This window comes from Nylanderia fulva, unplaced genomic scaffold (assembly GCF_048542155.1).
Source record: "Nylanderia fulva isolate GAGA-0341 unplaced genomic scaffold, ASM4854215v1 Scaffold23, whole genome shotgun sequence".
Taxonomy (NCBI): domain Eukaryota; kingdom Metazoa; phylum Arthropoda; class Insecta; order Hymenoptera; family Formicidae; genus Nylanderia; species Nylanderia fulva.
In genome coordinates this window covers 82,752-104,079 of record NW_028190293.1, presented here as the reverse complement: position 1 = coordinate 104,079, position 21,328 = coordinate 82,752, and the positions used below count along the sequence as shown (strand labels likewise).

The window sequence follows — 21,328 nt, the reverse complement described above, 5'->3', positions numbered from 1 at the left end:
GTTTACTCAACTATCATGTATTTAATCAAAAAAATTACACGCATACCTATATTTGTAATTATTGAAAAATTGTTTATATTGCCGATACTCTTATTAGCCAAAATGTTGTAGATTAGACCTGTATAAATGTAAATACATCTTAAAAATATATTAGAAATATATAGTACATTGTTTATCTTGTTTAGATTACTAATCTAGAAGTCTTGTACAGATTTAAATTCAATTAATGAATGTTTCTTTCTCAAAGAAGCTCATCTAGTCATCAACGTGTATACTAACTTTCGCGGAAAGTTATCGTCATTTGATAAGTGGATAATACGTTGTTCAGTATCTGAGAATATAGTATCACGTCACATTATGAATCAGCGTCTTTCGTCATAAAATAATTAAAGCTAATGTGTACACGGGAAATTCTAAAAATGTTTATTGATAATTCTAAGAGAGGAAAATACAATAATAAATCTAAAAATAAAAAATCGATAAAAAACCGATTTAATTATACATTTTATGTCTGGAATTATATATAAATAAAATTATAACTTTGTGATTATATAAGAGTTTTCTCTTTTATATACATATATATATATATATATATATATATATATATATATATATTCACAATTTATAATTCGACATAAAGTTATATGAATAACATATTAGAAGAAACTAATATATATGCATATATATAAGATTTGTTTTTATATATATATGATATAAAAGTATAAAATTCTATACATCGGAAATTCTACATTGAGAGAGCTACAGGCTATAGAATTATAAATTATAAAATATTTGAAATAGAGATTTATGAGATAAAAGCCACATTGTTTTCACGATTATTGCTTCACACTTTGCGTCAACGATTCGATTGTCGAAGGATAGGGCAATGCGATTGCAGAAGTGATCATATAACAGTATATCTATATACAGGGCGTGTGCGTTCGTTATCGCAGGTTTCTTATCATTTGGTTCGTGTGAAGAACCAAACGACACACCTAGTTCCGCTCTTGCTATTCGCGATAGAAAGAAGATTCGATTGCTGCGGCAGTTTGTATCAAACTGTTGCTGAATTGTCTTCAAATCGGAGATGAGAAATATCGTTTGGATTATTCTGCTTTTTGGGGTTGCATGTGCGCAACAGGATTGTAAGTAACCTAATTTATTGTATACTAACTAATATATTATGTAATATAAAATATTTTTATTTTATATTTTATAGCTCAATTTTATGACGATAATATATAGAATTCTATGTCAATTCTAAAAATATAAAAACTAAACTACACTAATTAAAATTAAATAATAAATGTCGTATGTTTTGTGCGCGTCATGATTTCTACCAACGAAATTAACTTTTAGAGAAGTATTTATAATAATTATTTGCTTATACATATCATATTATAAATATATTTATGTACATTTAATCTTTATCATGTTTCTCCCAAAATATTCTAAAAATAAAAAATTGCTTTGCGTTTTATAAACTATTATATTGAGAGAGAGAGAGAAAGAGAGAGAGAGAGAGAGAGAGAGAGAAAGAGAGAGAAAATAGCAAAGTTGATAAGAAATTCGCGATTATATTGCTTGTAGCATATAATAGAATCATACAGCAAAATATGGTTCACATTTTAAATAATTTATGCTAAAAATACATTATTTAATAGAATTCTTTAAATATTCTACAAAGGAATTCTTAATTATTTTCCTCCAAAAAATAAAAGTCAGAATTAAATATATATATACATATATATTTTTCTATATAAAAAATATATTTTTATAGCATTATATTAAAAGTTATTAATATATTAATGTACGATTAAACTCCAAGAAGTTTTAATCAACTTGTGATAACGTTTATGGCATATTTTTTTGCATTATTAGACACTATCAAGTATCAGATAAATAAATATCTTGATAGTGATTGAATGATTTCATTAAAATTGAAGTACAGAGTCTCATCAATGTACGATTATATTAGATTCAGTTATTATTTTATGGATATATTATAGATATGCTTTTAATAACTATATAATATATTTTACATTTCGATGCTTTTATCACACATACACACATACACGTATACACAATATTACGCAAAATCTCTAGGTAATGTATGTATATGTGTAAAAGATTTGATATATCAGTATCACTGCAATAAAGTTAATCTGTATTTTTTTGCTAGCTCTATCGATTTTTTATATAATATATAGATTACAGAAAATTCTTGAATTTTTATAACTTTCATAATGTACGTTTATTACAATATATTATATTATAAACAGACACAAAATTAGACAACTTAAATTTATACGGTAAATACGTAAAATTAAATTGTAAAGATAAAGATAACGAAAAAGACTTTAATAAAAGAAAGAATACGAAGTAAATTATGAATCATACATTTTTTCCATACATTAGAAGAGGAAAATGTCGAACTCGCGATCTTAAACCACGTTCACGTAAACGTCTTCTAATTGTTTGATCACTGATTCTGTGAGAGAGATCTTCATTAGCAATTTGTCGCGCAATCATCGTTGGTGTGCGTTGAATATCGCGCTAATGCTGATGATACTTGCAAAAAAATGCATAGATAACTTTGATATGACGTAACTCTGCCAAAACAAAAATTGTACGAACTTTGCTTTTTTTTAAATTTGTATAGGAAAAAATCTATATTCTATGAAAATTTGGATAAGATTTACGAAAAAAATTTATTTCACCCCGTAGAGTTCGTCAAATTTTGTAATTTTTTGAAAAAAACACATTGCACCTTCCTTTTTAAAGGAACAGTGGAGAGAGGGGGAGAAGATGAAATCAAAATCGAATAAAAGTTTCTTAAAGTATAGAGACTTTACCTTTTAAAACAAAAAAAATTTGTTCAAATACGATAATTTTTCGCGAAGATACGCTTATTTGAATTTACGCGAAATTTTGATATTTATTGCGTGTTGTGATAATTTTTTTGACCAATGTATGTATATTACATTATAAAATTAAAATGTAATTTTGCTTAAGTAATTGTTTAAAAATTTATTATATCATTATTGTTATATGTTAAAAATTTAAATTTATTTTCTATATACTATTTTTACAATTGATATATATATAAATAAATATATTTAATGAAATACTGATATACTGATTGTAAATAAAAATCAAATATTTCTATTCTCGACATAAAAATTTTCCACAACATAGATAAATAAAGAATTATTTGTTTTTACGTGTTTATAAGTTCAGAAAATTAGACAACTTTTATTTTACTTTTATGTATTCTCATAATTTTTCATAAATATTAAATAGCTTTATATATTAACCAAAAAATTTGAATTGTTATTATGTGTTAATTAATTAAATTTTTATTCTTTTTATATTGTCTTCTTTAATTAAACATTTTTTTTAAACTTTCATAGCACTTTATTAATTTATATTGAAAGTACATGCGCGTTTTTATGAGCTTTAAGAATATAAAAGAATTATTTGAATTGAATTTATATATTAATTAAATTTTAATTTTTTCAGATAAATTATGCGCACCTGTAGATACAGTAAGTGATGACGCGTGTTATGCTTTGCAACGAGGGGAAAGTAAAGTATCGTGTTTGCGCGTAGCGGATAGTGCCGAATGTGCTATTCGCTTAGCACAAGGAACGGTCGATTTTGGCGTTTTCAATGCGGAAGAACTCTTGTTGGCATTTCAATTTTATCCGTCAGACATTCTACCTATTCTTCAGTTGAGACACAAGGATAAGCTGGAAGGTAATAAAAAAACTTAAAAAAATGTGACAAAAAATTATTTTTAATTGTTTTTAAGTGCAGTACTATAATAGATCCCCTTAACCTTGCAAATACATCTTTTGAAGATTATAATGGCATAAGAACTATTAAAAAAATTTAAACTATTGTAATTTTAATACCATTTATAATGCTATCAAATTAGAAATATATAGTATTATTTAAAAAGTATTGAGCTACCTTAAAATTATCTTGATGATGATTACATTAAAAAAATTGTTTATATCACGCATTTATCTTTTCGAACAGTGCAACTTTTTTTAGATATTTTTTTTTTAAATTAACAGAAACATCTTGTATAATCTTTTTTTTCTTATTACAGATTAAATAAGCAAATAAAGTATTACGTCTTTAAATAAAAAATAAACCGTAACATGCTGAATCGTATTTTTTAATAATAATGATATTGAACGATGTTGATATGTATGTCGGCATTAGAAATAATTGCAAAATGTATTTCTAGCAGAAGAAATTCTTATTAAAGGCAAAGTTAGAATTTAATTATATGTCATTACACATTGTAATGATAAAATATATGTATACATATGAGTAAAATGTATTATTTAATTTTTACAGATGAGTTTGAATTCCAAACTGTGGCAGTGGTTCCTGCAGATTTAACGCAAAAGGTCGTTAGCCCTGGAGAACGTCTTAAACTTTTAAAAGATGGTGGCTTTTGTCATCCTGGTTTTAGTAAATCTCAATGGTGGAATGATTATATTCTCAAGTATTTTGAAAAAACGGTAAATCGTCCACATTGCCAAGAAAATGTAACTGTCATCGAAAATGAAATTAGAAGTCTTAGAGATTTTTTTGGAAAAGCTTGTAGGCCGGGTGAATGGTCCGCTGACAATTCTATCGATGAAGAATTAAGTAAGTTAAGAAATTAATATTAAAAAAAAGTTTAATTATAAATTGACATTAAAATATTTACACATTAAAAAGATTATTACAGTTTTTACATATATTAGAGATTGAGATTCTGACAACGAATCGTACTTATTCTTTTAATTGTGGATTGTTTTGTTACGATTTTATATTATTTTCAACAGCCACTGATGATATATGTATAAAGATATAATGTTACATATTTATATTCGATTTAAAGTAATTCAAATTACTGAAGAAAAAGTCAAGCTATCCATGTACAAAGTATTAAGATAAATTGTATTTTAAAAAATATTACGTAAACAAAATACACTCGCGTGTGCAGTAGAAGCAGAATTTTCAACACGTGTATATAAACTTTAACTAACTCTTTAATAAATAAGTGATGATTAAAATCTTTACTCAGAATCATAATTTTGACAATATATGTATATCAAAATAAAGATGATTTGGGCTCATTCCCATTAATATACATATATTATCCTTGTTAACAATTTCAAAAAAATTAAAGTTATTAATATATACATATAAATGTTATATATATATATATATAATAATAATATTTATTTTTTATATTCTTTTACAGAAAATAAGTATCCAGAGTTATGCGCTCTTTGTGATAATCAAGCAGCTTGCAGTTACAATAATAAGGAAAAACACGGACATTTCGGAGCACTGGAATGTCTAGCTCGTCGTAATGGTAAAGTCGCATACGTAGCGCTTAGCTATGTTCGTGAATACCTCAAAGTAAGCGAACATTTCGTTTTTAGAATACAGATATTATCTTTAGATTTAATCTTAGTTTTCAGAATCACTATATAAGAATCGCACTACATTGATATATATATATATATATATATATATATATATATAATTAATATATATAAAAGAATATACATATACATATATGTATATGTATATTCTTTTTACATATATATATATATATATATATAATATATTCTTTTACGATATGTATCTGTATTCCTTATAATTATATTGATTATATTTTATTACTTTACATCCACATTATTCTATGTTTCAGACAAATGCGACATTCCAGTTTTTATGTCCAAATGGTAACCTTCTTCCTTTAAGCAGCGAAACTCCTTGTGCATGGCTCAAACAACCATGGAGCGTAATCGCAGCTAGAAAGTAAGTGAATAATGATATTTATAGTTTGCAGCAATTTATACAAAAAGAATCAGAAGAGAAAAGAATCTTTATTCAAAATTTAGATACTTGAAAGTTATGTTGCTATTTTACATTTAATATTTATCTATATATTTTTAATCTATATGTGTATGCATGTACTTATATATATATATATATATATAAGAATAAGAGAAAAAGATTTATATCGATGATTAAATTCATAGAAATAACCTTTTTTTCAATTTATATTTTAATATATTTATTTTTTACATAATGTAATGGTATTTATATTCTTTTGAAAAATATCTAAAAATATTTATATTTATATCGCAAAAAAAATTAATATGATATAGCTTTTACTGACAATTATTTTACATACTAAAATTTTTTTTTCAAAATAATTTGTTTGATTGTACTTTTAATTTTTTTAGGGAAATTGCAAAACTTCTTAAGAATGATTTGTTGAAATGGCTGAAATCGCCGTTTAAAGAAAATGATTGGGAAATTGTTCTGAGTAAAATTATACAAGAGGATAGCTTGGCTGTCGATCTTACGGAAATGTCTCTGTCTACGTACTTAAGCAAAGGAAGAGAAACCGATATCTCAAACATTGAAACCTGCGGTACAACCATTCGTTGGTGCACGATTGGTGATTTGGAGACCAATAAATGCACATGGGTAGCGAAAGCAGCGAAAGCCCTTGGTGTGGAACCGAACATTTCCTGCATTAAATCAAATTCCACATTTGAATGTTTTCGCAATATAGCTGAAAATCGAGCGGATATAATAACCATTGATTCCAACTATGGTTATCTAGCGCGAACGTAAGCGAAAATAGAATATATCTAGTAAAAAAGAAGAAGAGAAAAACTTTGTTGAAGAATACATATATAAAATTTATTTTAATATTATTTTTGACATTCTCTTTTATTTATGCAGAGTTCATGGTCTATCAACGGTTTTGTATAGCGAAACTGAAATGGACAAGAATAGTGTGATAATTGCGGTAGTGCGCGAGCCTAAGGATGACAATTATCCAGTAAAAAGTTTTCATGATTTAAAAGATCGAAAAGCATGTTTCCCGGAATATAGCGGAATTAGTTGGTTAAGTTTCATCAATATTGCAAGGACGAATAACATTATTTCATCTAAGTCTTGCAATTATCCATTATTGGTGTCCAAACTCTTGTCTGGCGCTTGTACTCCCGGGATAGAAGACGCCGATCACTCGCGCATTACTGTTCCCGCAGATATATCGTCCAAGCTCTGTTCGGCATGTCGGTATCAAAATAATACTTCTTGTGCAGTAAACGAAACTAACCGCTATTATGGTGATAAAGGAGCCATGCAATGTCTCAGCGAAGGAGCCGGCGATGTGGCGTTCGTCGAGGCGGCAAATATCGGTATAAAACAATGTATTTTTATAGATATATAAAAAATGTTATTTATTTTGATAGATATGTTTATAGATATACGATAAAAACGATTGAAAACGTTTATATATTTATTTAAAGTTTTAATTCATTAAAATATTTATAACTCTCATCTTTTTAATTCAAGATCACAGAATTTTACTTATTTTTTAACTTTTAACTTCATTTTTTTGAACAATATTCCTTTGGATTCATTTTTGTAATGTTGTTTAAAAGGCTTATTGCTGTAATTTTTTATTTACTGTTAGGAAAAGTATATACATTTACTTTGAAAAATTCATAACTTTTTTCTATGTGATAATTAATATTTGATTGTTATTATTTTATAGAGAGAAACATCGATTCGAATAGATATCGTATCTTGTGCAAAAATGGAAGTTTGGCTGAAACTCCAGGATTCAAATTTGACGAATTTTGTGCATTATCAGTAACAATTGATAGCGAAGTAAGTCTAATTTTTCAAGAATTATATTAATATATACATATGTATATATGTGCATGTCTGTGTGCGTGCTGTTATACTGTAAAAATAAATAAATTGCAATATTCTTTTAGCTTGTTGGTCGCAAAACTGATATGCAGATTTTTAAGACGGATACTTTCGAGGCTTTGTTGAAGATAGAAGATTGGCTAGGATATCGCGTGAGCGCTCGGAGACCAATTTACATTTATGGTCCATTCAATGGCACGTTAAATCTTCTCTTCAAAGATTCTACATCCGGTTTAGTTTCTACATCATCGACAAAGAAATCAGTGCTTGCCTATAAAGAACTTTTTAGTCACGTAGAACAATGTTCGATTGGTTCTTTTGCGACCGCTAATTTCGTCTTTGTTGCTCTAGTTGTTCTTTATCACTTTCTTTTCAATCACGTACATTATTAATTCGAATTGTATTATTTGAATATGTACGAAATAGATATAATTATTATATATTTTTAATTAATAATTATTATACATTTATCAATTTTTATACCATTTCTAAAAGATAACAACATCAACCACTATTTCTTTACATTACAAAATAGAAAATAAAGACAATTATTACTTTTCTATTCATTAAAATTTCCATTTATTTTTTATACCTTACACCTAATCTTTTCAATGTACATATATGTATATAGTATTTTTTAACTGAATTGCTTCTTCAACTAATTTTATACATATACATGTATATCATTTTGATTATACATGTAAAATTTTGCTTGCTACGATAAATCCATCGTTAAAAAAATATGGTAAAAGGATTTATACAATATAACATAATATATCAAATATGTGTGTGTGTATACGTTAATACAAATGTTTTAAATAAATAATTAATATATAAATTAATTGTACATGATTTTATAGTTTTTTACAGTTTTGAAATATGTTATATGTATAAAATTTATATACTTGTTATACTATTATGCGCATTTTTATAGATAAATTGACGTTTTTCATAAATATAAAATAATTTAGAGATAGATTTCTTAGTGAATTAATTTCTTTTAAATATGAAAACAAAACAATGTTTTGTTAGTTTTTGAAGTTTTAAGGCATATTTAGCTTTGTGTAAACTTAACTCATAATAATATTATTAATAATATAAGAATATAATAATATTAAGTTTCACTATACCAAGCGTATATATAAAATGAATGACGAATAAGAGTTACTGTATAAATGTTAGAACAATGTGAACTTCTTACTTTCAATTATTGTGAACATACTTTTAATCATAAGAGATATCTTAGCAAGCCATAAAAAATTGATGGCACTTTTATGCAAACTTTCGATGCAAACTTAATTCTTAATTAAACTTTATTTAATTGCATGTATCTTATATATATATATATATATATATATATATATATATATATATATATATTAGTATCTTATACATATTTTAAATAAAAAATATAAGCTTATTTATTATATAATTATTGTTTAAACACAAATAATATACACAACACAAATACACACAAAAACACACACATATCGAACTATTTTATCACTATTAGTTTGATAAATCAATCAAGATCAATTGCATATTTTAATAAATAAAAATTATATTGTATCTTCTTTAATTTTTTTTGATAATTAAAAGTATAGTTAAGTTTGAGTAGAAAATTAATGATAGATTATGTATCTTCGTGTTAAAGTATTTTACTCTTAAGCTGTTCGTATTTTCATTTCTAGTTCGCATTTTTGAAAATTTATTTTATCGAAATTATTTGATCACTCTTTGTCTACTTTTTATTTGCTAATGAGTTCTTCTTTTCACATTAAAGGAATGATTAAAACAATCGATATGTTCAGCGTCAAGAGCTTGGATTATCCTCTGAAATGTGGTAGCATCGAGACCAGCGAAAGATCTGTCAGGAGCTGCGAGTTCGCACGAAAGTGAACGACGTCTTCTTCGTCGTCGTCGCCGGCGAAATATATCATCAAAATAATCATCCGTGGTTGGTGGATTTACCTTGGCATAGTAGAGAGCTGCGAAGCCGCTGTAAATTAGCAAAGCCGCAGTCGCGAGCTGATGCAAGCGAGAACACGTTTAATCAAAATTATATTATTATAAAATTGAAAAATTAAAGAGGAAAAATTTTGAATCATATATATACTTGAAAAACAGCCCAGAATTTATAGCTGCCTTCGTTTATTAGAAAGTCATAATAGCCGGCCCAATAATCCACAACTTTCGGTTGACTTATTGCTTTCATGTCACTGTGATCATTCTCGTCATCGTGATTCATGGTGTCATCGCTATAATGGTCTTGATAGTCAGTGTTATCTCCTCTAGTACTGTAATCTTTTGATCTATAAGCCTTGCTTTGTCTGTTAACAAAATGTAACTTATTATTAGTAATAATATAGACTAATAAATCGTTAGTTATCAACTATTATTTACGTGTATGCTTTTATTTTTATTTTTTTTACATTAAAAATTTAACAATTACGCTCGATTAAGAATCAAAGTAAAATGACGAAAAACAATAAAGTTTCATATATATATATATATATATATATATTTATATATAATATATTATATATTTCATATATTTATATATTTACCTTATAGGCTCCGCAATTGTACCTAGCTCCAGATTTTCTTTAGATATTCCTGTTTTTGAAATCAATTCTTTCATATCCTTAATCTCACTCGATACGATAGAGATGTAACAGATGCAAATTAATAACAAAATAAATTTACAGATTAATCCGTTGCTTACCGAATCTGAGAAATTAATATATATTATCCATATAGTGAAAATATGTATAATTTATAATAAATATATAAAAAATAGATTCTCTTACTCTTACTGTAAATAAAATACTGACCCATGTTAATCTTTAAAGTATATGTATCGTATGTTTTCTTTTTAAATACGCGCGATGGGCATCATTTTACTTTAACAATTGTTACAATGCACTCTGTCACACACAGTAAAAGCTTTCACTAATTAAAAGTAAAACAATGCAAAGCTTTGAAGTGGAAAACCTTTAGCTATCAAGTCTGTCGACAAACTAAACGATTTCTGAACCTAGTTTCAGTACCAGTTTTGTTCAGTATTTGCGAACCGATAACTGTATCGACGGTAACGTTAAGTAAATCCCTAAGCGCTAATAGCTCTAATTGTTACAGATCTTATGCATCGCTTAGAGGTAGAATCTGTCAAAATATTTAGCATCGAGCTTGATTGATAGAAGCTAGAATAATGCTGAAGGTATTATTCATAAGGCGCAAAATTCTTAAAATCATACACATACACACATTATCCAATTATTATAGTTATACGCTGCTATATGTGTTATTTAAAATTCGTTACATACTTTTATGACTGTCAATTTCAATTTAAAAAAATCAATGATATACCAAGGAATAAGTCGGATCGAAATATATTTATTATAATCATTCAGATCTTTCTTATTAGCATATTTTTAAATTTTAATTCCGTTGTAATGAAATATTCTAGATCGATGATAAATCTTGTTCTTATTAATAATTAATTGTTTATTCAATCTGTATATATATGTATATATACATACATATATATATACATGTCCTATAATTCGCGAATCACCTTTCATGGGCAGATAGAGCGTGTTAAACTGAATAGAAAAGTTCTGTATCATTTTGCGATATTCGCAATAATTATTGAGTTATTAACTAAAATATCTAAACGAATGAGCGGGTAGATAGCGGTAGGCCGGACTCTGTGTGCATGTCGGATGACTTATTTGTTATATGCCGCTTAGTATCAAAAGTATCATCTTACTTTTCGGCGCTACTACATTGGTCGCCGTTCTTTGCATGACACCGCCTCTCGATCAAATAATGCTTTCTACCTGCTTATTCGTTTAGATATTTTAATAAATAACTCAATAATTATTGCGAATATCGCAAAATGATACATGAATTTTCTATTCAGTTTAACACGCTCTATCTGCCCATGAAAGGTGATTCGCGAATTATGGGACACCCTGTATATATATGTATATACATATATATATTATATATATATATATATATATATATATATATATATTGTTTACATAAATTATTTTAACAACATGTTTATATTTGATGTAGTAGGTATTATAATGCGCGCATTATATGAAAGCTTAAAGAACCGAAAATTTGAATGATTATAAGAATTTAAGAAATCAGAAATTTGATAAATCTAAGAGAATAATATAATTTCACAATTTAAATTGATTATTTAACCATTTCTTTTCATAATAATCTAAGTGAAAAATAGATTTACATATCTGAAAAGCATCGTTTATATTTCAATTATCAAATGCAAAGTTATTATATAGCACCTTGTTTATTTTGTTATATTTGTTTTATTTGTGAATAAATAATTAAACGAATAAAGAACAAAAATCAATTATAATAAAAAAAAAATAATAAATATGGAAGTAATAAAAATAGCTGTATCGTAGCTAATAAGTACAATTTTCTTTTCTTTAGCTCTCTCTTTTTCCGCAATTCATCTCAAAATATAAATATTAACTTAAAATTAAACAATATAAACTTATTTTTAGATACTTAACCATTACTCGATACATCATTAATTAGCATATAGTCTAAAAATGTCATAAGTTATATATGTATATACATTATGCATAAATATACATATATAATAAACAATAATTACATATTTATTACAAACATTATCTCAACGATACATTTTACGTTTTATAAACTAATTTAATTATATCAATTATTGTTCTGTTAGTTTTATTCAAAAGTTTTCAAATATATTTTTACTTTATTCTTTTTAGGAAGAGAAAATAACAAATATTTACACATACAATGGCTTTTTCGGTATTTTTTCACTGGTAATTTATTAGTCTTTGGAATTTTTATGTTTTGGCGAATCGTTCTATTCCTTCAAGTATTTTTCAGTAAAAGACCATCATCCTTCATTCGAATCGCTTCACTTATGTGTTGCAGCTTCTGCTAAATTAGCCGGAAAGTTGATCTTATGTCTGGCGATGCTTTTCAATACAAGCGCAGCTATGTATATGATAAAATAAATGCTAAAGTATAGAGGTATATACCAAAGTTTTTTGCCTATAAAGTAATACGAATATGGTCTTTTATCGAGTCGCTGATCATTCATTTCCGGTTCTTCTGTCGTTGTGGATTCGTGATGATGATATTCAGGTACGTTTTCATATATTAAATCGTGTTCATATGGATCTTTCTCCGTGAATGATGGTGAATGTTCATAATAGTTGACGAATTTCACGGGTTTTGATCCAAGTTCGTCATTTTCATACGAAGAAGCACTGTCGTAATTAAGATAGTCACTTTCCTGCTCGGTGTGATACTTATTCGGTGGTGATTTATAGGAATCTAGAATCTATTCGATAAAATTCAAGTTATATATAAAAAAATATTTAATGAGTATATTAAAATAACCGTAGTTGTGAGTATATACATTACAGAATCTCAATATTCCATATTCTTAATATATTTATTCTTAACATTTATATTCTCAATCTTCTGTAATTCTTAATGTTCATATTAACATTTTCTTTCTGCTTTGCTTTCAATTTTACATTTGTCACTCAATTACACATGCTTAGAATGAAAATACCATGCATAAAGTGACATTTTTATTACGTGATGCATATATTATTATTAGAATAATATATGCATCACGTAATAAGAAAAGTAAAAACTAACAATAAGAGAAAAAATCGAGATTGTTCTTGAGAATTGAGAGATTATTTGGCTCCATTATATTAAGGATATTATAATGTTAACGTTATACATATATTATATATATTATAGTTAATATAATAATATTAACTATAATAAAAAATCAGTAAAAAGAATAAGCTAACTTATTGATTTATCTATTAAGAATAATTATAAATAATAATGATAAATATTTTTGATGTAAAATATTATATTTACATACCTTTTTATCATCCGTAGATGGATATTTGCTAATCATTGGTTTAGATGATTCATCATCGAAAAATTCTGATGGACTGTATTCGTACATACCAGAGAAGATTGGACCGAGAAAGGTAGATGAATTTGCATTTAAGGAATTTTTTGTATCTGATATTTCTTTCTGTGGTTTTCTATTTGCATGTGCAACGTTATGCTCAAAAATTGCAGGTGGATGAAATCGATGTTGAATCAATTTTTTGCTTGTAACGTCTAGCTTGGCTATCATGTCATTATCCAGCGTAGAATATCTACACATAAATATATTAATAATCAATAAATTATTGATACAAGTTTTTATATTACTGTTATATTCGCTGTTATATTTCAATACTTGAATTTTTACTTTGGAGTGATTGAATAATTAATTGCTTCTCCTTTCTGTAATTTTGGAGCCTTGATTGGCATATAAACAGGTGATACTGTGATAACAACATCGGTTATACTTCTCTCTTTATTTTCGTTTTCCACGCTCCTATTGCTTTTCATTGATAGCCTAAGTGCACAAATGTTTTTTGAGATATTCAATCCTTATAAAAATATTTTTAAAAAATATCTGATTACATTTGATTATTAGTAGTAGAATTGAAATTAGTATTGATGTGTGTGTGTGTATACACACACATATATAATATGTACCTAGTAATCCACGGAGAAGTATCATGAGAGCTTCTTGCTAATTGTCCGTTCTTCGATACTCTTGCGTATGACATTATTTCTGATGACATAACAGAAGACAAGTATAGAAAGAGAACCAAAGTTAAAATACGTAACATTATACTTGCTGATCGTTGAAAATGAATGACTATGGTCCTGAAGCGAATGTCCTCTATATAGACTTATAACTGTAACTACTATTTGAGCAGTCGGAAATATATTGTCTATATACATTTAGCATTGTTAAAGACAACTATCGGATGCTTTTGTTATTGTATAAGTTTATACATATATTGTAGATAATATCTTTGTCATATGATACATTATTCATTCTCAGCAAAACGATGCCAAATTAAACAATGTTAATGCTTATCATAAATTATTATTTTATGATTACATGCGCGCGCGCGCGCACACAACGTTATATCTCTGAGACTATATATATATATATATATATATATATATATATATGCACATATGCATATACATACTATGTACATATATATATGTATATGCATATATTTCAACAGTTTCACAGACAAAACATATTCAGTCAGTGCAGTCGTGCTAAACAGCATACATGTCGCTTGACGAAATCGTTCTAATTTAATTTACAAATCGTAACACTCCGGTATGAAAATATTTGTATTTGTACGTAACAATACACAAATTGTTTCTCATTATCAATGTCAGGAAAGAGAATATATTATATCGATATATGATGATAAAATTCCCCTAAATGATATGATAAAATTCTATAGAAATATATTGTATGTATACCTTATGTACAGTATATGTGATGTGATTGTTTTATGTATTTTTATTTTCTTAAATTATATTAAGGTTATAGAAGCAAAGAATATATAACTTATTTTTATTTTAATGCAAGAAATACATTACATTTCGTATAATATTTATATTACATATAACAATATATAAAGCAATATATATTACACACATTATATATTATATTGTATAACATTATATTACATTATATTATATACATTATATAACATTTGTGAAAAAATATATTGATAAATATGCTTAAAAAGGAGTTTGAATTATCTACACTTAATTTATATTATGTATTATTTGTCTGCTTTATTTAAAATTTAGTTTAATAAAATAATTATTGTTCATATTTTGCTTTTTTTTGTTTTTATTTGAATCGTATGCTAAAATTGCTGTTTATTATCAATTTATGTTTTTAATTTAATTTTATTTTATATTACTATAGCTAATACTCTGTAAACTTTGTTTATTTGTTTTTATTGACAACTTATTATATTATCTTACAATTCTTTCGAAAATTCCTTATTATTTAAACCATATCATTTTCCATCGAAATATTTTTGTTCTCCTTTATTCATTCGTTTTGTGGTTTTTCATCGAGATGGATATCATTTTCATGCATATCAAAATTATTCTGTGCATCGATATTTTTTGATTCCTTCATTTCCACGACATCGTCATTTTCGGGTTGAGATCGTTTTTTTATATAAGTCATATTAAATATTAAGAGACACGGTAGTGTCTTGTCTAAGTCCAAAAAAGAAAAAAAAAGACATGCCGTGTCTTTTTACGCGAGTCGAATAGTTGAGAGTACTCGATATTTTCAGTTCACATATAACCACTGAATGGATTGAGTTATTTCTAGGCTTAATCGATAGCTTGAGTATGAATTATAATATGCCGTTATTATTTCCGGTAAATCTTGTAGTTCTTGAAATATATATATATATATATATATATATATATATATATTTATATATATATAGTAGGCACACGTATAGCGACAATAGCATGCTAGTCGATACGGAATTATTGTGCTTGATAAATTTAACACTTTGATAAAACAAATGGTTATACTGATTGTCAAACAATTTACAATTACAACATTACAAAAACGGGGAATAAATAATTATATTGTATTGTGCATATGATTGTACAAAATAAGCTAACTTTCAAAGAAATATATTAAACCGTTACATTATTATTCCTGTTTTAGCACTTTTTTATATTAGTATCATTTTTATAATTATTTATATAAGATTTGTTAAAAATATATATTATCTTTGTGTGTAATCATATATATTATTATTATATGTTATTATTATTGCATGTTCATATTATTATTATCATATATATGTTATTTATAATAATTTATATTAGATATAGCTATTGTATGTATTTTCTTAAATCTTTTTTAGGGCCGGCTTAGGACATTTAAAAACAAAAATAAAACAATGTATATAGCAGCTATTTGCAGGATCTAAGAGATCGACTGCTGAAATCGAATCTGTTTGTGTGTATTGTTATACCTATATCATTATCATATACATATATACATATATAGTAAAATTTATATCCAAAGGAAACCGAATAATATTTCATTTCGATGCTTTTATATCTATCTCTAAATTTTTCCTTGCTCATACTGACAGCTAATTCATATATTTTATATTCAGTTTACGATGTTTCTTTTATTACCATAGTTACTGGCAGATGCTAATACACAACTAGTAAAAAAAACTATCAAAAATTTCCTTTGTTCTGATTGGTCAATCATATGCTATTCTACTTTGACGGTAGATTTTCGAACAAGCTCAATTACATGGTGCATCGAAGCGCCAATCAAAAATCGTTATATCCTGTGTGATGTCTAGAGTCTTAATTCCTATTTAAGGAATTGTAAAAAATGTGTAAATAATAATATTTTATACAATAATTATATTGTTAGAAATTTTGTAATTAGTTATTCTTTAGGTTGATTAATAACTAAATTAATTGAAGTTTGTCAAAGTAATCATAGAAATCGAGTTGTGTAACTTGTATTATTTGAAGTAATGTATTAATGTGTCATATATTAACAATATTATTGGTATGTCATTTCATTATATTATACGCTTATCTTTATTTTTCTACTATTCCTACAGATTTCTATAATTCTATACTATAGATTGCTGCTAAGCAGCGCTTGCGGAATAAAGTTAAGAAGGTTGTGGTAGGGGACGACGGCCATGTTCCAGTTGAAATGTAACAGCGTGTATATGTGTTAATAAAATACTAAGAAATCTGTCGATGTGTTGTTCATAAATGCATTCCCCACTACTATCGCTTTTAGATTTCATATTTGCTATAGTAAATGCTGGAAATCTAGCCTTAGACCATATAGTACATTGACTGCGCATTGCCCTATCTTTCCATTGTTCAGTTATTGCCAAGTTAGGAGAAAGAGACAGAGATAGTTTGATCATATGTGTGACAAGAAAGTTAACCCTTCGAGGGACCAACGTAGCCAATCGCATACTGTCCTTAGGCTTTGTCCCTGAATTCGGCAATAGCCCCCTACCACTAACGCAGTCCAAAGTCCAGGTACTATATGTGAGGTCTGTTCTTTTCAGCTGAACTGGCTACACTAGTTCAGAGGTTGTCTTTTTGTTCGACATTAGAAGGAAAAAGACAACCTCTGAACTAGTGTAGCCAGTTTAGCTGAAAAGAACAGACTATGGTCTAAGGAGCCTAGCCGTCTAGTTATACTATAGAAGTCTTTGTGATTATTTCAGACATTCTCTTGAACACAATATCATTATATATATGAAATAAATAAAATTGTATTGTTTCAATCAAGTTGATCTTATAATGTAAGTTTAATCCATTTGTGATTTCTATGAAATGTTTTTAAGATTTTTGACATATTAATAACAATATATCATCAATATACAAAAGTCGTTTCAAGATGTCTACAGATTACAGCGACAGATATGTATTTGAAGCTGAATGGTACGACAACGTTGCTTGCATACTGAAAAAATTTTATCTATATTATTATCCGTCTAACAATACTATCGAATTGGTATGTATTAAATTAATACAAATTAATTTGCAGAAAAAATTATTTATATAATCTATGTATGTTTTAGTTTGATTTAAAAACGAGAAAAATCTTCCTAAAAAGGACAATATGTGAAGGCATTAAAGTTAAAGATTTTTATATTGGTGCTGTAATAACAATATTTTCAAGATGTATAAAAATTATGGGTTATGCAGATAATTATACTAAAATCAAATTAGAAACACAACTGCAAAAGTAATGGATAAAGGATTTATTTTATATTTTTTATAATTTTATGATTTATCAATTATAAATTTTTATTTTATTGAGACAATTTTATTTTTCTAGATTTTTTATACTTTTGAAACCAGATATTATTAATAAAATGGGTGAAGTAATAAAAGATATTACAAATCATGATTTTCAAATTACAAATATAAAAATGATGCTGTTGACTGCAATTGAAGTTACAGATTGTAATTTTATAAAAGATGCAACTGATAAGATGTAAGTATAATGAAATATATAATCCAACTAAATAAATTGTGATGGATGTACTGGAGGATGTTTAGATATAATCGAAAGTCTAGACATTCAAGTCAGGCACAATCCAAAAATTTTTTTCCTCCAAGTCCCCTTAAAGATGGGTGGAAAAATCGAAAAATGTATTGTAACTTTCGGAGACTTTTTTACATATCGAGAAAAAGATTTTTTCAACGATCTGTGAAAAAATCGAGAATTACAATACATTTTTCGAATTTTTCCCCCAACTTTAGGGAGCATTTTTGGACCCATGTTTATACAAATTTCTCTTATTTTGACCTCTAGAATACGCTCTTAAAATCTCTGACATAGTTTTAGAAACACCCTGTATATATATTATAATGACTAATTTTTTAGGTCTATGATAAAATATCTTACCTCTGGCCCTGTTGTTGGTTTGGAGCTATTAGGGGAAAATGGTATAATGAGATGGCAAGAATTAGCAGACCCAGAAAATTGTAAACAAGCTTATTCAACAACGACATCTTTATCAAGAATTTGTGGAAAAAATGAATTATATAACTCTGTGTATGGATCTAAGAACATTGAAATGGCAATACAAGTATGAAGTTTAATATACAGTTTATAATCTAAGAATATTTTGATTTTGTCATCTGGTATATTTTTAGGAGTTAGGATATTTCTTTCCCAATTTAAAAAATAAAAATAAAGGACCAAAAACTTCTGCAGTTCTTCAAAATTGTACCTGTTGTATTATCAAGCCACATGCTGTACAAGCAAAGCTTCTTGGTAAATTGAACATTTTATTAATATATATTAATTGTGTAGTAATGTAAGTAACATGGGCGTCCGCAGAGAAAGAGCATTTGCACCCCTTTGGAATCAGTTAAAAAATTAAGTATTCATTCTCCTTCAATAAACACTGGAAGTTATTGGCATATATTTAATACACTTCTGTATGTAAAAAATATCAGAATTAAAGAAAATAAAAAAAGCTATGACCTTTCGGAAATAGAGATTTCAAGCTTTAAAATCTTTTTTTAAAATTTTATATATCATTTTTCGTACCAAAGTTACGGCTATTTAAAATTTGTCTATTTTTTGGACAATTTTTTTATCCTTTAATTATTTTGAGGAGTGTATTTAAAAAAATTAAAATAACAAAAAAATTAAATTTAAAATAGTTAAGAAAGAATAAAAAAAAAGAAAAAAATTTTAAACATGTCCCCTCCTGGAAAAAATCTTGTGGACGCCCATGGTAAGTAATGAATCTAAGTAATAAAATTTTCATATTAATCTTTGTAGCACTATATCTGACACACATGATACATATTCTTATAAGTTTAATAATTAGTATTTATAGCCAGATATGGTTGACGAAATTATTACTATATTCTTATAAATTAATCTTACAATATAGGTCCCATTATTGATGATATTCAAAAAGCAGGCTATATCATTACTGCAGTACAACAATTTCGTATTAATTTAATTAATTCTGAAGAATTTCTAGAAATTTATAAAGGCGTGCTTTCTGAGTATACTGTATGTTTTCGCATGCATTTTACATTTTATTATACAGATAATTTTTGAAAAAGAAAGTATTCGTAAATATTTTTATAGGCAATGGTAGTTGAATTACAGTCTGGTCCATGTATTGTTATCGAAGTAAGTCATAAGAATGAGGATTTCAACATTGTTGCTGATTTTAGGAATTTCTGTGGTCCAATCGATCCGGTATGTTATATTACTTTGCTTGTTATTCCTTTGATTATTTTCTTTTGATTATCTTAATTATTTTGTTTAATATTATAAATATTTGATAGAACATTGCGCGACAAATCAAACCGAATACACTTAGAGCCAAGTATGGGAAAACAAAAGTACAAAACGCTGTACATTGTTCTGACTTGCCGGAAGATGGTGTATTGGAGGTAATTAAAGCTTTAATCATTTTTGTCACATATCTTATGTAATTTATTCATATTAGATTTTTTCAGGTTGAATATTTCTTTAAGATATTAGAGAAATAGTTTAAGCGATCAAATACTTGAATATACCACATTTTGTATGATATGAAAAAAATAGTCAATTTCAGAGTTCAATTATTATTAAATTTATATTTAATTTAAAAAAAATATTTTTATACTCTTTTGTATATGTGATGAAATAAATGTATTTCTTTTCACAAAAAAATGTACATAATTTTTTGTTAAAAAAAGTTATTTTTTAAAAATAAATAAAAAAGGCGCATGTTTACAAAATTATACAAAAAATATTATTTTAATATATTTATCTACAAAAAGTTATTGTAAAAAAAGTAACACTTGATATTTCTCATGTATTTTCAACATAAACTGAACTCGTCAATATCACATTTATTTGAATTTTGTAAGTACATCCTGAAGTACATATCTGATAACTATTTCGTATTTAAATTTCTTTTACGTACGCATATAAAGCCTACAAAAAACGACTCATAAGATCAAGTGTTTAGAAGCACGTGCGTAATTTATATCGCATAGGCAGGATAAAAAATGACGCGATAGCCAATCAATTTACTGCTTTCCATAAAAGTAAAAGATTGCAAATGTTCAATATGCAGTT

The 21,328-nt window shown here is 26.5% G+C and overlaps 4 protein-coding genes and 1 long non-coding RNA gene across 7 annotated transcripts; 3 read left to right on the top strand and 2 right to left on the bottom strand.

Annotated features, from left to right (window-relative positions):
• The first annotated feature begins 963 nt into the window (after positions 1-963).
• LOC114929480 (transferrin-like) lies at positions 964-8,330 on the top strand. The gene is made up of 9 exons (XM_029301037.2): positions 964-1,145; positions 3,523-3,759; positions 4,372-4,668; positions 5,270-5,430; positions 5,726-5,835; positions 6,267-6,659; positions 6,775-7,238; positions 7,598-7,713; positions 7,824-8,330. The coding sequence occupies exons 1-9, from the start codon at positions 1,088-1,090 to the stop codon at positions 8,148-8,150; spliced, it is 2,163 nt and encodes a 720-aa protein (XP_029156870.1). The 5' UTR covers positions 964-1,087; the 3' UTR covers positions 8,151-8,330.
• A 1,052-nt stretch (positions 8,331-9,382) lies between these two features.
• LOC114929495 (uncharacterized) lies at positions 9,383-10,776 on the bottom strand. Its single transcript, XM_029301060.1, has 4 exons — positions 10,593-10,776; positions 10,326-10,488; positions 9,875-10,088; positions 9,383-9,786 (listed from the first exon to the last, which is right to left on the bottom strand). Exons 1-4 carry the CDS (start codon positions 10,594-10,596, stop codon positions 9,514-9,516), a joined length of 654 nt encoding a protein of 217 aa, XP_029156893.1. The 5' UTR covers positions 10,597-10,776; the 3' UTR covers positions 9,383-9,513.
• A 1,798-nt stretch (positions 10,777-12,574) lies between these two features.
• On the bottom strand, positions 12,575-14,522 carry LOC114929484 (uncharacterized). The gene is made up of 4 exons (XM_029301043.2): positions 14,365-14,522; positions 14,072-14,221; positions 13,691-13,976; positions 12,575-13,126 (listed from the first exon to the last, which is right to left on the bottom strand). The coding sequence occupies exons 1-4, from the start codon at positions 14,499-14,501 to the stop codon at positions 12,698-12,700; spliced, it is 1,002 nt and encodes a 333-aa protein (XP_029156876.1). The 5' UTR covers positions 14,502-14,522; the 3' UTR covers positions 12,575-12,697.
• Positions 12,864-14,810, top strand: LOC114929486 (uncharacterized). The gene is made up of 3 exons (XR_003819253.2): positions 12,864-12,927; positions 13,708-13,802; positions 13,897-14,810. It is a non-coding gene; the product is annotated as an uncharacterized LOC114929486 (long non-coding RNA).
• Positions 14,811-17,502: 2,692 nt separating this feature from the next.
• On the top strand, positions 17,503-20,911 carry nmdyn-D7 (nucleoside diphosphate kinase homolog 7). 3 transcript variants are annotated; one of them, XM_029301058.2, is made up of 11 exons: positions 17,503-17,757; positions 17,949-18,026; positions 18,112-18,238; positions 18,306-18,472; positions 18,566-18,724; positions 19,118-19,322; positions 19,390-19,510; positions 20,142-20,266; positions 20,345-20,458; positions 20,548-20,655; positions 20,722-20,911. In XM_029301058.2, the coding sequence occupies exons 3-11, from the start codon at positions 18,122-18,124 to the stop codon at positions 20,752-20,754; spliced, it is 1,149 nt and encodes a 382-aa protein (XP_029156891.2). In that variant the 5' UTR covers positions 17,503-17,757; positions 17,949-18,026; positions 18,112-18,121; the 3' UTR covers positions 20,755-20,911. The 3 variants fall into 3 exon arrangements, with proteins under 3 accessions (XP_029156891.2, XP_085339218.1, XP_085339217.1); XM_085483092.1 differs by having other exon boundaries at positions 17,503-18,026; positions 18,122-18,238; XM_085483091.1 differs by lacking the exons at positions 17,503-17,757; positions 17,949-18,026 and having other exon boundaries at positions 18,033-18,238.
• Positions 20,912-21,328: the final 417 nt, after the last annotated feature.